The sequence below is a fragment of the Salmo salar genome, chromosome ssa12 (assembly GCF_905237065.1).
Source record: "Salmo salar chromosome ssa12, Ssal_v3.1, whole genome shotgun sequence".
Classification (NCBI taxonomy): domain Eukaryota; kingdom Metazoa; phylum Chordata; class Actinopteri; order Salmoniformes; family Salmonidae; genus Salmo; species Salmo salar.
The window spans coordinates 35,730,764-35,747,333 of NC_059453.1; the positions used below are offsets into that span (position 1 = coordinate 35,730,764).

At 44.3% G+C, this 16,570-nt stretch overlaps 1 protein-coding gene across 1 annotated transcript in view; it reads right to left on the reverse strand.

The window, feature by feature from the left end:
- Positions 1–279: 279 nt before the first annotated feature.
- The window catches only part of LOC106564817 (protein jagged-1b), a 30,173-nt gene continuing 13,882 nt past the window's right edge, over positions 280–16,570 (reverse strand). Inside the window, exons 8-26 of the mRNA XM_014131245.2 lie at positions 16,001–16,114; positions 13,831–13,944; positions 12,424–12,537; positions 11,674–11,720; positions 10,907–11,080; positions 9,994–10,144; positions 8,934–9,098; positions 7,761–7,874; positions 6,619–6,732; positions 6,258–6,371; positions 5,766–5,882; positions 5,375–5,402; positions 4,882–4,967; positions 3,968–4,081; positions 3,462–3,571; positions 3,084–3,317; positions 2,742–2,873; positions 2,344–2,494; positions 280–2,052 (exon numbers count right to left, since the gene is read on the reverse strand). Of these exons, the coding sequence (XP_013986720.1) occupies positions 1,511–2,052; positions 2,344–2,494; positions 2,742–2,873; positions 3,084–3,317; positions 3,462–3,571; positions 3,968–4,081; positions 4,882–4,967; positions 5,375–5,402; positions 5,766–5,882; positions 6,258–6,371; positions 6,619–6,732; positions 7,761–7,874; positions 8,934–9,098; positions 9,994–10,144; positions 10,907–11,080; positions 11,674–11,720; positions 12,424–12,537; positions 13,831–13,944; positions 16,001–16,114 (2,735 nt within the window). The 3' untranslated portion in view covers positions 280–1,510. The remainder of the gene's footprint in view (positions 2,053–2,343; positions 2,495–2,741; positions 2,874–3,083; positions 3,318–3,461; positions 3,572–3,967; positions 4,082–4,881; positions 4,968–5,374; positions 5,403–5,765; positions 5,883–6,257; positions 6,372–6,618; positions 6,733–7,760; positions 7,875–8,933; positions 9,099–9,993; positions 10,145–10,906; positions 11,081–11,673; positions 11,721–12,423; positions 12,538–13,830; positions 13,945–16,000; positions 16,115–16,570) is intronic.

Below are 16,570 nucleotides of genomic sequence, written 5' to 3' on the forward strand. Positions count from 1 at the left end.
TTAATTTGAGGGTATTTCCATCCATTAATGTGGATGCTACCATGATTACAGAAAATCATGAATGAATCGTGAAAAACTGAGTGAGAAAGTTTGAGGCACAAACATCATACCCTCCCAAAAGATGCTATTCTCCCATTATTGGTAATGGTGAAAGGTCTTTATTCCTCCAACTTTCTCACTCATTATTCATTCAGGATTATCTGTAATCATAGTAGCATCCACATTAATGTAGTGTTCAGAAACATTCTATTCTTATTTACAATAAAAGTGACTCCGAAATGACATTACATTAACATTTAATTCATTTAGCAGACGTTCTTAACCAGAGCGACTTACAGTAGTGAGTGCATACATTTTCGTACTATTTTGTACTGGTCCACCCATGGGAATCGAAACCACAACTCTGGCATTGCAAGCACCATACTCTGAGCCACATGGGACATTATTCATCACTCAATTCTATTGGGCACAAAATCTGAAACAAACAGAAACTGTAACCGCATCCAACAAGTTTGTAGAGTCACAACCTTGATGTAGTCATTGCGTGGTAGGAATATCGGATCAAATACTAAACTTTTAACTACTTTAATACACATAAGTGGATTTGTCCAAATGCTTTTGGTTCCTTGAAATGGGTAGACCATGTTCATAAAGTGGTAATTTTTAACATCGATGAAAATATCCTCAAATTAAAGCTGACCGACCATCTGCACTTTAACCTCAGTCATTGTATCATTTCAAATCCAAAACAAAAATATTCAATGTCCAAATACTTTGACCTGACTGCATATATTGAAACAATATTTTCAAAGTTGTAAGCTTACAAAGCTGTCAAACCTTCAAATCTAAACAATGCATATAAATAAAAGGAATGATATTTTAAGGATCTTGATTATTAAGTTAATAAATCAAATATAAACAATGATTAATAAAAAAAAATATTTACAGATCTATACAACATTCTACATTGACACAAATTCTTCATATTGGCAGCAACTGCTGACAGACTCAACCTGCCCCAAACAAAAATAAATAATATTTTTTGATGGTTGCTGTGGTATGGTGATGCGGAAGCGCGTACAAATACAAAACCAGTTATGAGGCTAAACCCACATTAATATTCATCGTACACAAGACTACCGGGAAAAAGCTTGCAAAAAGCCTTCGACAGCAGCTTACCGAACAACATAGAGACGTTCTTACATGTACATCGATATCACCATTTACAGAAGTGCCGCCTCGAAGTTAACTGGTTTTGCAAAAGACTGCAAGCAAACGCAGCACCCGGAAATCCAGCCAAACCACAGCCAACCGTTATTGCCAGTGTGAGCCAGCTTGTCGAAACATAAATTAAACACATGGAAATTTGTCTTCTTTGTGAAGGGTAAATAACAACTTTTTGATTCAAAAATATGACAACAGTGTCAACAACTTTGGAGCGCCCCTCAGTTGACCTTCCAACAATGATAAACCGGTTGAAGTGGTCGGGCCAAGGTCGCCAAGCTGTGCGCTATACAATGAATTCCATTCGGTTTAAGCTCTGCGTCGACTCCAAGTCTCTGTTATCCTGTTTGTTAGTCCAGTTGGGGTGTTTGCCAGCCATGCCGAGTGGCTGTGGGCTCCGCTCCTCCCGGTCCACTAGAGTATACGGCGTCTGCCTGGGGAACCTAGCCTTCTGAAGCCTCTTCTCAGACTCCTCGTCATCCGAATGGTGGCTACCCACGTCTGAGTTGTTTGTTCTAATTTTGGCGTTGATAAGAGAGTTCTTGTCCTCGTAGTGATAGTGGTTGGGTTGTTCTTTAACTGGGGGTAGGCCGTTGGTCGGACCGTGTTTATCGATGGGGTTCTTGATCTGGTTGAGCTGCTCACGCACGTTGTTGACTGCGTTGTTGGTGTCTTCGGCGGTCGCCGCAGGGGACGTCGACTGGGTGTTGACACCCGTGTGGGTGCTGGGCTTCCGCCGCCGCTTGAGGCACCAGATAAACGCAGAGGCCACAGCCAGGAGCCAGATGACGATGACTACGGACACCAGCAGGGGGACCAAGTAGTCCGCTGGAAGGAAAAAGGGGATGGAGGGAAGGCGTCAGTTATCGAAGACTAGAACAAATGAGGGAGACTCGGATATCAAAAACTATACTCCAAGCAGAAGTTGAGAGCAGCAGCAATGTGATATTCTCCCTCTTCCCATTAACAATTTTCAACTGCAAAATTCCCCAAATCCTTCAACCAGGATTTCTGGAAAACGTTCAGGAATTTTTAAAACCTAGGTACATACAACCATCCCACCACTAGTGAAGGTCAATGTCTTTGCAAAAACAATAAAATGGCTGCCTGTGCTCTCACCATTGGGGTTGTGGCTCTGCCTCCTCTGGACACGGACTTCAACGATGGCTGTGATGATAGTGCTGTTGCCGTTTCGCTTGCTGACCAGGTCTATGAATTTGTCCGTGATCTCCTTGATAGGGGCCTTGCCTCTTCTGGGGTCCTCCGTTGACTAAAAAATAAAAACTAATTGAGTTCTAAGTTCTTCGTACAAGCAAAATAACTATGTAAACTAACTTCCTATATCGCATTAAAATAATAGAGTATACTGTGAGAACAGGACAAATTAATCCTTATGCGAATGTAGTTATTCTTAGGATAAGAGTGTCTGCTAAATGACTAATGTTTCAAAATGGCCATTTGCTTGTTCTTGATAATCATGGAATTGAGAGCAAAATTTGAGCCAAAAAGGTACTTACGATGGCTACATTGATCTCGTTGTTGGCGGTGGCCGATGGCTCGCATGTCATGGACACGGAGTACTCCGACGAGAGGTTCCTCACCACATACAGACTCCTTAGCTCACTGCAGATGTGCTCAACAGTCAAGCCCTGCCACACACACAGAGAGGTCAAAAGGTTCAATGTATAAGTTCACAAGTATCAAAATCATTTTATCCAAAACTGCATACTGCTCCTAGTCTTACCAAGGTATAAGAAATACTGCCAAACTGGATGTGACAATGTTTTGCCATTGGCTAAATTGACTTCCTAGTTTAAGTTTGAATAAATGTTTCTATGATGTGGCTTGCACCAACTCACCTGTGGCATGGTGTCCTTGTTGAAGGTGAAGGTGACATTGGCACAGTTGCTCTCAGGGTGGCACTTTGCGTGGGGCGGGAGACTGTGGGAGGCCGACCAGCACTCGCCCTGACTGGGGCATGGCTTGACGAAACAGCGCTCGTCCCGGACGGGCACACACGTCTGACCAACTGGGCACTCGCCACCGCTGTGACTTTTACTGTGGACCCGGCAGAATTTGGGACCGCACCAGATCTGGAGGGAGACAGGAATGTGGTTAACTGTGGTCAGTGGTGGTGATAATTTGTGGTCATTAATTGCATAGTTAGCTCACATCACAATGGGTATTTAATATGGTACAAAGAAAAAAAGCTTGTCATAAAACCTGTGGTTTCGTACCTTTGTACAGGTGACCTTCCCATTGTGGCACTGGCAGGTGTTGCAATCGTCATCCCATTTGGTCCCGTCCACAGCCACCAGAGTGTTGACAACACAGGGTCTCCCAGTAACTGCAAAGCAAGAGGCGGCCATTTTAGTCTCATCAAGATTGAACCTGAAACATTTGCTATAGATGCCCAAAATCATAGATGTATTGTGTTTTATTCAGGTTGACTGTTTACACCTACATTAACTCTTGTTAAGACTTAGGTTCTTGTGATGTTATGGTAATAAAGCTATTGTACCGTGCACTTATACATTGTTTATCTGATGTCCTGTTTATAGTTAGGTAAACAGCACCTAAAGAGCTATAGCACAAGGAACAAAAATTCAGACCAAGTTTCTGACTAAAATACAGTCCATTGTCATGGCAGAATCCAACAGGGATGATTATGATGGAAAATGTATTTATTGAAGACAGTATGAGCCTAGGCTCCAAAGGAACACATGAAGGCTAGCGGTCTTACCTTCTTGGCATCTGGGGCCGGCCCTCCCTGGTGGACACAGGCAGCGGTAGCCGTTGATCTCGTCTACGCAGGTGGAGCCGAACGCGCAGGGCGACGACTGGCACTCGTTGATGTCTGAGGGGACAAGATAAGCAACTGTTAGGGTACTAGTCCATTTCTGTCACTTCATCTGTTCATCAATCTATATGCATCGGTCCATCTATCCTACTGACTAACAGACTGACTGATGTCTTGGAACCATTTTGCTTAGACTGATATTTCCCAGAGCCACAGACCAAACTGTGCGAACTACAAACACATACATACATATATTTTTACCTTTATTTAACTAGGCAAGTCAGTTAAGAACAAATTCTTATTTTCAATGACAGCCTAGGAACAGTGGGTTAACTGCCTTGTTCAGGGGCAGAACGACAGATTTTTTATTTTTTTTACCTTGTCAGCTCGGGGATTCGATCATGCAACCTTCCGGTTACTAGTCCAACGCTCTAACCACTAGGCTACCTGCCACCCCAAACTATGCTAATTATACTACTTTGTAACTTCATTCCAAGAAAACATTCAAAACTATACCCTAGTTTCATTCCTAGTCCTTGGTGCTAGTTAACAGTTGGACTAACTCTGGGTAGTCAAGTTACCATTGGGAATGAGTGCAGGTGATCAACTTCTCCATCTGAGCTCTCTTTAACTGGATCAAAGGGCTAACAGCAGAGTGAACTTATCTTGCCAACTTATAAGCCTCATCCTCCATTGTGTTGTCCTACAAGCATCACCAAATCCAAAAGACTTAAACCCGATTTAGCCCCAACTTAACTCTGACTTTTGTCACAGCTTAAGAATAGTGAACAAAAAAAAAAAGAAAAAAAGAAAAGAAGAGTGAGGGGGATGGGGGGGTGCAAAGGGTTAATACTCACTAATCCTGCAGTCTGGTCCGGCGAATCCCGCGGCACACTCACACCGGTACCAGTTATCTCCATCCACACAGGTTCCACTGTTATAGCTGCAGAGAAAAGGATAGATAGAGAGAGAGAGAGAGAGGTCAGGGGTCATAGCTCTTAACCAATAAAAAAAAATGTACTAAATGGATGGGAAATATAATTCCATGTCTTAGAAAGTATCTAAATAAGCATCCCTCAGAATTCTCTATTAAATGATTTCACCACAAAAATAGTTTCTTCAGATACATTTATATTATTCTTTAAAAAAAATGGCGTTGGGTAGAGGAGGAAGTGGAACAAGGTAAAATATTTGATTGTGAAGTCTTGAGCAAACAATGTTACGTGAGTTGTTTGTGGCTCTTTGTTGACGCGGAGTGTATATGCGAGTCTGTGTGCGTATTATCAGCAGCAGGACATTCCTGCGGGCAGATATGTTTACTGGGCCTAACTTGGCTTGGGAGTGACTTACCAAGGGTGGGGATTGCAGTCGTTGGAATCTGTCAAATTTGAAATAAAAAGAAAGCTGGGTTAGACACAGAGTGCATGTCAGAATACTAACTCAATATGAATTTGTGGCTAGCTGAGTCCACATACCATTAATCTAAGAAATAAAACAAAAAAAGTATATGTTTTCCTATAGTTAAGATTTAGCTTGATACATTCATTACATAAAAGGACGAAGGCCAAACTGTACTTATCTACTATGGCAGGTTAAATGTAGTTCTAGTGAATATTACACTATCAAGTTATGAACAACTAATAGTGCACAAGACTACAATTCTCTACTAAAGATGTATTAGCTACCCCAGTCACTGGGACAAGTGAGGACACACGGGGACACACACACTGGGGTCACTCACTTTGGTTGCAGGTCAGGCCCTCCCAGCCCTCTTTGCAGACGCAGGTGAAAGAGTCTCCACTGACTACACAGGTGCCTCCGTTCTCACAAGGGCTAGGCAGACAGCTGCTGTTCTTAGCTAGAGAAGCAAACACAACCTTTAGCCATCCTGTTAGCCACCCAATGCTACATGGGCAAACACAACTTTTAGCCTACCTGCTAACTAGCAAATGCTACATGGGCAAAAGCAACCTTTGGCCTAGTTTTGGACCAAGCCTTCAGCTATACCACCAGTTAACAGAGGCAGCTACCTCAGAAACCACAGTTTAGCAATTGAAAATTTAAACTAACTGTTTTGTCAGACTCAAAATGTATATTTTTAGGAATTAAAAAAATGGGGGCATTGCATTACTGTCAAATGTTGAGGGAAAACCAAATCATAGTGGTTGTGGTGAATGCTCAGTTGGAATAGCATTAGCTGCAATAATTTAGCACTGCCGGCTACGCTACATACCTATATTACAGGTGGCACCCTCCCATCCGGCGGCACACATGCATTTGAAGGTGTCCCCTTCATCGTAGCACGTTCCGCCATTGTTGCACGTAGCCTCGTCACACTGGCTCTCCCCTGGAAGCGAAAAATACTACATGTTAGAAACTGTTCATAGTCAATGTCAGGAAACCATTGGGCCTTAAAACCCATTATTGCAGGTATGCGTGTTATTTATGCACATAAACACACCCTTTCGAACACATACAAGCATGCACACGCTTACATCCCACCCACACGCATACTTCACACCACAACACACTTCACATGGCCGCCCCAGGGCGAAAATAACAATGTGTGCGATACTGTAGGAAGGGGGGCTTACTTGAGTGACATGTCTTGCCCTTCCATCCGTTCTTACATTCACAGTAGAAGTCGTTCACCAGGTCCCGGCATGTGCCGCGATTGCGACATGGGTTGGTGTTGCAGTCGTCAATGTCTGAGGAGACAAACATGAAATGACAAAAATAAAAATTGCCTGTTCGGCATCTTCAAGGCCATTTTAGTCCTTGGGCGGGCTGCCTAAACGCACCCCCCCTCCCGGGGTCGCATAAGTCAAATTTTCAGGATGGAAAAACGCTTTAAGTGTACAATTCAATGACTAAAACCAGATGTAAAGTACGTAGAAAATATATTTTTTCCATAACATGATCTTTGTTAATTCTCAAAATCACCAAAATAAAAGCTAGACAGTCCGGGAGAAAATAAAATTCCCAAAAGAATGAACTTAGCAGTATTTATTTTGTTATTATGTTTGAGCAAAAGAACACAATGGCAAAATGCATAGAATTCCAGGAAATTAGTTTTAAAAACTGCAACAAAAAAAAGAATCTCTGCTCCATGGAGAAATGTGTAGAATGGCAGGAAATTGGCTTAAAAATCCAAAAATGTCTCTACAGTGACAAGATGGGGACAATTTTCTCTAAAATGTAGCCGCGCCGACGGCCGACCGCGCTTATTGCCACCCCCAACACCTAATCCCTTTCTTGATCCAGAAAAGTTTCAATATGGGCCTAATGATCATCCATATCCCCAGTCACTTGAAGGCTTGAAACAGTTGGGAGAACATTATGTGGTAGCACTTTCTGTATGTTGCCTATGCATTAGGAATGCAATATGGAAAAGTTATGGTTAGCCTACCAGGCGTTATAATGCTGATAACTCTTCAATATCAAGAAGCAAGTCAGATAAAAAAAAGTCAGTGCACTGTTCCACCTGCATGTAATGCATAAGCACATGTATAGACTTGTGTACCACTGTATGAATACTTCTGAAATAATACAAACAAAAGAACCCTTCACTTTTCGAACACTTGTACTACATTGTGGGGTGATATACAAGTTATTTAGTTGCCTATAACTTCAATAACAATGCATTGTCCACCGGTGGTTCAAAGAAAGTGAAAGCCATTATTCATATAAAACAAATATGACAACATAACAGCATTGAGAAGAAAAATGTACTTACTGGTGTCACAGTTGGGTCCCTCCCAGCCCTCGGCACAGATGCACTGGTACAGGCTGACTTTGTCAATACACGTTCCCCCGTTCTGACACGGGCCGCTTTCACAGTCATTTATATCTGAGAGTGAGTGAAAGAGTGGAAAAAAAGAAGCAAAAGTCTGAGAAAATAAACAATATCAAGCCATGTAATCAAGGTGTGCACCATGAAATCCCTTCAAGGACTTATTTACCATTTCCAATTACAATTTTGTGAACAACTCGCATTGTTTCCACATCCAACAGAGGCCTTGCGGTTTCCCTAGTGTCCCATTTATTTTGACTGTCGTCTCCAGTCAAGTAACCTTCCACCAAAAGCCCTTCCCAAAACTCCTTCTGTCACCCAAAACCACAACAGAGAGCTTGGTGTTGGGTGTGTGTGCGTGGGAGAGACAAGGCCAGGCAAGAATAGGCAGACTTCCTGGCTTAAGAGAATGAGAGTTAGGAGTGGGAAGGCATGGAGCCCCCCCCCCCCTCATTTAACAACTTCCCCACCCCCTGACAGGCTAGCGAAGGCTGGGCAGGGTCATTAATCAAGGCCTGTGTCAGAGACAGCATAGGCCTCGCCTGGGGCCTCCATTAGATAACCCAGTGACTGGCGGGGCCAGGGCTAGCCCGTCTGACCTCTCTGAGCTAGGGAGCCAGCGGCTAAAAACAGCCATCCATCAAACAGGGAGCTAATAATTATCGTCAAGGGGGTCACCACTCTCCCCTGAAAGAACTGTCGGTGAGAACAAAGTCGCTAGGTTTGGAGGGAGCGAGAGCACGCTTTGAACCCAAGGATGCATGTGTCGTGACGGAGCGATATCGTCAAGCAACAGGAAAGATTGTTATAACGGGGAGGGAGATTCTTGTGGTGTATTCATGGTCGGAAACTAAGCAGGGTTTGTAAAGAAGATCCGCTTCTCAAGGGCCCATCCCCGTCCTCTACCACCCCTGCAATAACATTCCCTCTCCACCTCACAATTCTGCCACATTTCCCCCTCTATCCATGCCTCCATCACACCCCCAAACATTGACCCCTTAATTCACACATTAGCCATCCATCATCTATCCAAGGCTCCATCCATCCAACTCCCTAGCCATCCTCCATTCATCTACCGTTCTTCACTCCTTGGTGGAACTGGGGGAAGTCACTTACTCTCATGGCAGTATGTCCCGGTGAAGCCCTCCTGGCACTCGCAGCTGAACTGGCCACCAGCCTGGCTCCGGCAGCGCCCGTGGGGCCCGCACACATTGGACGAAATCAGACGCACGCCCCCAGGGGTGCTGTTGGATGCCACGGCAACCGTGCAGCTGTCAATCACTGAGGGAGAGAGAAAGGGCATATATGGCAATAACATAAATAAATGTTGATATCCATTGCACAGAACTGACGTTACCACACATCGTAAAAACCTTCAAACGCTTTGGGTGCTACAGCTTCCAGTAAATAAATATTCAACAGATACAACATATGCCAAGGCCCTCCTAATTTCTTCAATCTGTGGTGTGTATAGATAAAAGTAGTTAAACTAAGTACAAGGGTATAAACCCTTATCAGACTGTCGTAATTACGCTCAAAAATGCGCACAGACACACGCACGCCACAGAGTGAGAAATTTAAGGGGGTCTATTGAGGATTTAGCAGGAAGAACACACACAGAGCACTTCACAGTTTGCCAGATTTTTCTGAGGCGTTTTGGAGAGACGAACAAAGTCTAGTAGGGAGGAGAGGAACATTTTAAGAAGCTGAGGCAATTTGTCAGAAGCAGGAGGGCGGCGTGGGGGGGGTGTTCTTGAAGGGAGTGTCTTGTCAAAAAAAGTAGTCTGGCAGCAGTAGCGACTCAAAAACATGAAACCAAACCTTAACCCTTCCCATGGTAACGAGGCCCTGGGGGACCGGCGGAGAACGGGTTAGTGCCGTGCGGGCTTGCTAACCCTAGGTCTTCACACACAATGGTGTGACACACACCCAGCACAATGGCCTTGAGTTAGCGGATTAGATTACAGACTCTGCGGGCTAAAAAGCCCCCCTCTCAGATTTACAATTGGCTATAAAAAAAAAAGCAAAGGGAGACAAGTGACCTCAAATTTTTGGGGTTAGCTTTCATTAGCATTAGCCAAGCTAGCCGACACTGGCTAGGCTAACACTGAAAACCAACAGACTTCTACAGCACTGTAAAGACTGCACAAGGCTAAATCAAAACGCTAATATGAACCTTTGCATGGTGTGGTACGACAGTGGTCCTTCAAATGGGAACAGTTCTTGCCCTCGTAGTCTTCGGGACATTTGCAGAAGTAATCGGTAGCCAGGTTGAAACACTGGGCCCTGTTTTGACATGGGCTCGGCATGCAGTAGTCGATATCCAACTGAGAAGGCAAGAACAAAAACAAAAGATTGGTTTAGACACAAGTCATGTAAAGTAATACCTGCCATTTTACCTTTTCCATAATAACCCATTGTGGACTTCACCACGGAAACCTGCTAAAGAACCATAAACAAACACTAAGCGGTGGGGAGTTGGAGGAGGCGGGAAAAGAGAAGACAGCCCAGACGGAAGGTTCACAAGTGTTAACAAGCGCGACAAAGCTCCGGTTTAGAGTTGCAAAGAAAAACGATCGCAGAGAGAAACGCAGGTGCGTTTATAGTGGGGGGGAACGAAAGGTAGCAAAAAAAAAAAAATTAATTAAATAAAATTCAGAATGGGGGAAAGAATAGGAGGGAAACAATTGAAGAGGAGGATATCAATGAAAACATATCATGGTGAGGAGATTCACGCAGGAGAGAGGGTGGTAGTCAAGGAAAGTTGGCCCTAACCACCGATCTAGGATCAGATTACCCCATCTCCAATCCTAAAGTTAAACCATTAAAAAAGGTATGGGGAAATATGGTATCTGACCGTGGATCAGTGGTTTGAGGTGACTGCAACTTACTCTGGATTTACTCAAGATAAGTTGGCCCTAACACCATATCTAGGATCAGCTTATACTACCTCCAAGTCTAACCATAAACCATTACAAGGATGGGGCAATATCTGCTCCTGAATCAGTGTCGTGGTTTAAGGTGACTTGGACCAACTCTGGGTGGGCTCTGGGCACAGTGAGGGGGGTGTGGTGCCAATCTCTGCTCACCTGACAGAAGTTGCCAGAGAAACCGGGCAGGCACAGGCACTGGAAGCCATTGACGTCGTCCTTGCAACGGCCGCCGTTCAAGCACGGGCCACTGGCGCACTCGTCTATGTCCTTCTCGCAGTGCTCGCCGCCGAAGCCCGAGGGACAAAAGCAACGGTACCCATTCACCATGTCCTAGGGAGGGGAGGAAAACAAAAGAAAGGGGAAAAAAAATACAGAGAGAACAGGGTGTTGGGGGTGAGTGTGGGAGGTACGGAACAGGGCGGTGAGGAAAACAAGCCATTGTGAAAGGGTTGGAAAAGAATTAAGCAAGATTTATTTTTCCTGGCAGGGGACGAGAATGTTTATGGTAATCTGATCTATTGTAGTCATGAAGACCTTCCGCCTATTCCCTCCCTCCCTCCCATTCTCCCCTCCTACACAAGCATTCATGTCTTTCTGCCCCTCTCTTTGTTAGCATTGCCCGAGCAACTCTGTCATGCCTGTGTTCTTGAAAGCATGTCTCAGCAGTTTGCCATTTTTAAATCCGCCATAAAGGAAAAAGGGGGAGAAAGAGGGGAAGGGCGAGAGAAAGAAGGCAAAAAACAACTCCAATATGCCAGGAAGTGTCCGGAATATGTATATCGACCAGGATCGGTACATTATGGAAAAATAAGAAAACATCTGTGTTCCTAATGGAACCCTATTCCCCATGATAGGGTTCTGGTCAAAAGTAGTGCACTATATAGGGAATAAGATGCCATTTGGGAGACACCCAATAAACATACCTTGCATTTCCCCCCATTTTGACACTGGTCCTGGCAGTCATTGATATCTGCGGAAACAATTTGTAACAATCGAATAAATAATCATTTAAAAAAATGTATACAATTTGAGCTCCGCCGAGGCGAGGCCTTGATAAGGCTTTCTTGTCAAGATTTCTGACAAGCTTCCTCAAGATAACCCTTGTTTGAGAACGAGTGGGGAGGAAAAAAAAGGTGCGATTCATGCAGGCCTCGTGCACTGGGGCTTCACACAATTGTTTGAGCCCCCATGTTATCTGCACATTATCGTCTGCCCGGCTGTGCAAGCAGACAATGACTTGAGATAAAAAATAAAAAAAAGTGGATTATTTTTTCTTTGTCATCTATTTTCAGACTGACCACTCCAGAACTACTTGTCCAGGTTCAGAGCCTTCATTCTCGTGAACTCACTTCCAAAACTGGCCCTACAACAGTTACTCAAAGTTGCTACTGGCACTTGACAGTGCCATTTCTTCATTTTAGAACAGGGGTGTGCAACTTTGGACTCTCGAGATTGAATGGCAGGGTGAGCAGGTTTTTTTCTCCTACCACAGGCACGAACACACTTCAACTAATCATGCTTTCAATTGCCAACCATGATTAGCTGATTAGCTGAATTACCCATGTTAGCGCTGTGCTGGAACAAAAGCCTGCATCCCCCGCTGCTCCCTGGAACCAGACTTGCCCACCCCTGCATTAGAACAAGTGACAGGCCTTTTCATTGAAAACACTCACTGGTGTCGCAGTTTTGGCCCGTCCAACCGGGGAGGCACTCGCAGAAGTACCCTCCAATCAGGTTGCGGCAGGAGTTGGCATTCAGGCAGGGGTCGCCTTCGCACTCATTGGCGTCTGAAATGCATAAAAACAAACAGGTCAGAAAGACAGAAAAATAAACATTTCGTTCCTTCATTCCTGTTAAAGGGGATTGGGATGAGATTGGAGGGGTCGGCAGCCATAGGAATAGATCATTTAAATGGTTTCCCCCCGTCACCCACCCATTGACTTGGGGATGCCTATTCTAGAAATTATATTTCTATGGTCTTTTCTGGTGGTCTGCTGTGGTTTGCATTCAAACCGCGTTGGGGCCTGTCCCCATGGCAAAAGGCAATTGTGGACAAACACAAATATGCCGGGGGGTGAAGGGTAGTGGATCAAGGCAGCAGTGAAGAGTTAGTGGCACCCATTTTCTTGCTCCTCACACTAAGAAGGGGTGAGGGAGAGGAGGCATAAGAGAAGACAAGGGTGAGAATGAGTGGGGGGGGTAGTTAGAGAATTAAGGCAGAAGTGAATAGTGTTAGTGGCACCCATCCCCTCGCTCCTCATTCTAAGCCCTTTAAAACACACTGCCATTCCTCAAAGGATGATCCCCCGGCTTAGGAAACCCCACTTTATCCCTGCCCTGAGGATTCCCAAAAGCAGCCATGGAATGGAATGCCGAAGGAATTTTTCCCCATCCTGGCATGCCCGCTTCCAAATCTTCACACTAGAGCGCCATCAAAAGTCAAGGGTGGTATGATGAAGAGGAATTTGCACTTAGAAGCTTTTCTAAAGGTCAGTTTTGAGATTTCACCCCCTAATGGATAAGGTTCGGATTTGGAGAGTGTAAGCTGGTTCTAGATCTGTGCGCTAAGGAAATCCTCTAATTGTAGCAAGGTGGTTAGAAGTTGCCCTCAACCGCAGATCTAGGAAACTAACTTTAACCATTAGAGAGAGGAGATATTTGACCCTGTATCAGTATATAATCTACCAACTCCATAGTGGGCATAGAGATCAATACCCTCTCTATGGTAGTAGGTTATAGGATATATAGGTGGTAGTGGGATAGAGGACTAGGCTGTTGTGAGATAGAAGGTAGAGGTTTGTAGGATTTACGAGTACTCAGTCGTTTCTGTGTCAAAAGGGATACAATAGGAGTTGGGTTTTGTGGGATATAGGTATACTTTTTTTAGGATAGAGGATGACAGCGAACTAGGTGGTTGTAGATAGAGTAGGTGCAGGGGTTTGTGGGATATATATATATATATATATATATATTTTTTTAGGGGGGTAAATAGAGGACGAATGAGAGCTCAGTGGCTGTATGAGAGGGTGACCGTATGATAGAGGTGGTGCAGGGTGTTACTGGATAGAGGACTGACTGACCAATGAGGCAGGTCTTGCCGCTCCACTGGGAGGGACAGGTGCACTTGAAGCCGTTGACCTGGTCCTGGCAGGTGCCCCCGTGGCCACAGGGGTTGGGGAAACACTCGTCCACATCTGGAGGGAGGGAGGGAGGAAACAAGTGTGTTAGGACTACACGTGGAATGACAAATCAGAAGTCCATGACTATGGCTAGGTCTCCAGCGCTTGAAAGGCTGATGGTGTCTTGATGACCCAAAATAATTAACTTTTTTTTTTTTTTTTAAATGTCCCCGCCGTCATTGACTTTTCCAAAATAAAGTCTATCGAACACACTGTTGTTGTTAGAATCTTAACCCCTATTAATAATCACAAACAGAACTGGAGTTATAACCCGTTTTAGGAGGGCATGTCATGTTTGTATGGTCCCCCCCGTTGCGCCTCTTTCTCCTGATAGTAGGGCCTGCTCCCCTCCTCCTCTCGACAGTTGGGAGGTGCCGTGCCTAGTTGATAATCCCCCTGATAATTGCCTCGAAACTGAACTATAAGGAAACTCATTTCACACATAAGAGCTGAAGAAAATAAAAATGAAGTAAATGATGATGGGGGAGAATGGGTTGATGAGCGAGGGGAAGCGAACTATGCAATCACCAGTTTGTGAATGAAGAACAGAGCTGGCCATTCTATTCATCTACTCAAATGATAATCTCAAAAACGGTTGAGGAGAGAAATGTCAACACGGACAATTTCTTCACGTCACCGTCATTGGCGAACAAGTTGCTGGCAAAGAAAACAAGCCCGGTTGGCACCATGAACAAAGCGAGGCGGGAGCTTAATATCATGCCGTCTGGTTTGCTTAATATAAGGATTTAAAAAAAAAAATGTATAGCATTTACTTGTACTTTTGATCCTTAAGTATATTTAAATATACTTTGATACTTTTACACTAGTAGTATTTTACTGGGTGACTTTCACTTGAGTAATTTTATATAAAAAAAAAGGTATCTTTACTTTTACTCAAATATAACAATTGGGTATTTTTTCTACCACTGTGCGCGTCGCCATAAATAAAATCAACTTATACAATGCATTATGCTCTTCTGTGTCACACGTGTTGTTTTTCCTATGAGAAAAAGATCCTAATGTTTTCTACTTTATTCTATTCCATAGGTTGTTGTGGATTTTTGGGATCAAATGGCACAGCTGTACACAGTGAAAGGAGGAACTTGCCGCTGGCCTGTCACTGTGTTCTACAACACGCTTGACTTGGCTGCCGTCAACACACACGTGTTGTTTAAGCAGTGCATGAACCCCATGAGCAGGAGAGACTTCATCATGAGTCTAGCACACGGGCTACGCGAGTGACATGAGGGTCAAGGCAGCAGCAAAGATTCCACTAGAGGAATTGCGCAAGCCAAGGAGAAACTGCCAGTTGGGCAGATGCGCTCGCAACAAAACCCACGAAACCCGTTTCAGCTGCAAGCGACTTGTTTGTGCCAAGTGCTGCAAGCGGGCGACGGCAGTTTGTGATGACTGTTAGAGCAAGGGATAGCACCCAAATAAGATCCAACTGATGCCATTACGTGAAGATGAGCACCATACCGTAAGCGCGAGCGAGGCCGCAAATAATGTGTTCAATAACTGACCATTTTTGACTGCCGCCATAAAATCGACACATTCATTATAATGCCATCAATGCTTTTGTGCTGATTTTCACTACTATCAAGCAGAAATGGCGCTAATACTGATGTTTATGCAACTGATATATTCTTCAATTGACCGCGCGTCTTCTTGGTTTAGGTATTTTAATTTGTCTTGTCGTTATAAAAAGAAGCAGTACGGTGTTCCAATGCACATGCTTTTTGTTTCATAGATTTAACAAAAGGCACTCTACAAATAAAATCGATTTTATACTTGAAATTCTGTGTTGTGTTCTCCTCCCACCCCAATTTATTTTTTCCATGTTACCTAAGACCTTCATAAACAGCAACCCAATGATTATTTTTCCGATAGCATATATTACATTTATTTGACTGTTAGAATTTTGACGTCCAAAAGATGTCATTGGTACGAAGGGGCCAGGCTTTTCTAGTGCTAGAGGCCGGTGAATGTACAAGGGTAAACCCACTGAGTATAATATTGAATTCAAAATCACCTAAACCTCAGGTATTACATACTATAATGTATTACTTACTGATACTGCAGGAGGGGCCACTCCAGCCGGGGCCACACTGGCACTCGAAGCCCTGACTGGTCTCCACACAGCTCCCTCCGTTGAAACAGGGCTCCGACAGACAGGCATGCTCTGCTGTGGACCGAGAGACGGAGCGAAACGAGACAGAGAGAGAGAGGTAGATCGAGTGGGTAAAAGGAAGAGGGGAAAGGTAACGAACAGAGAAAGGTAGAGAGAGAGAGGGAGAGGAGAGAGAGGGAGAGAGAGTTAAACTCCTAAACTGTTCTCACACTGCAGGAGGGTGGGGTGGGTTTTCCCCTCGCTGCTGTCGGTTCCCAGCGGCTCTCTGGCCCAGCTAGGCTACAGCCAGTGGAGTGGAAAGCCCCTTTGACCTCTCACTAACCAGCTCTGGACCACACCGCAAGACGAGGAGCGAGAGAGTGAGACAGACAAGGGAGGGAGAGATAGGGAAAGATAAAGGCGCTGAGTGCAAGAGAAATAAACAGAACAAGAGAAAGAATTACATTTCCTCACTGAGAAAAAGACAACCAGACAAAGAATAAAATACACAGAGAGAAAGCAAGAGACAGA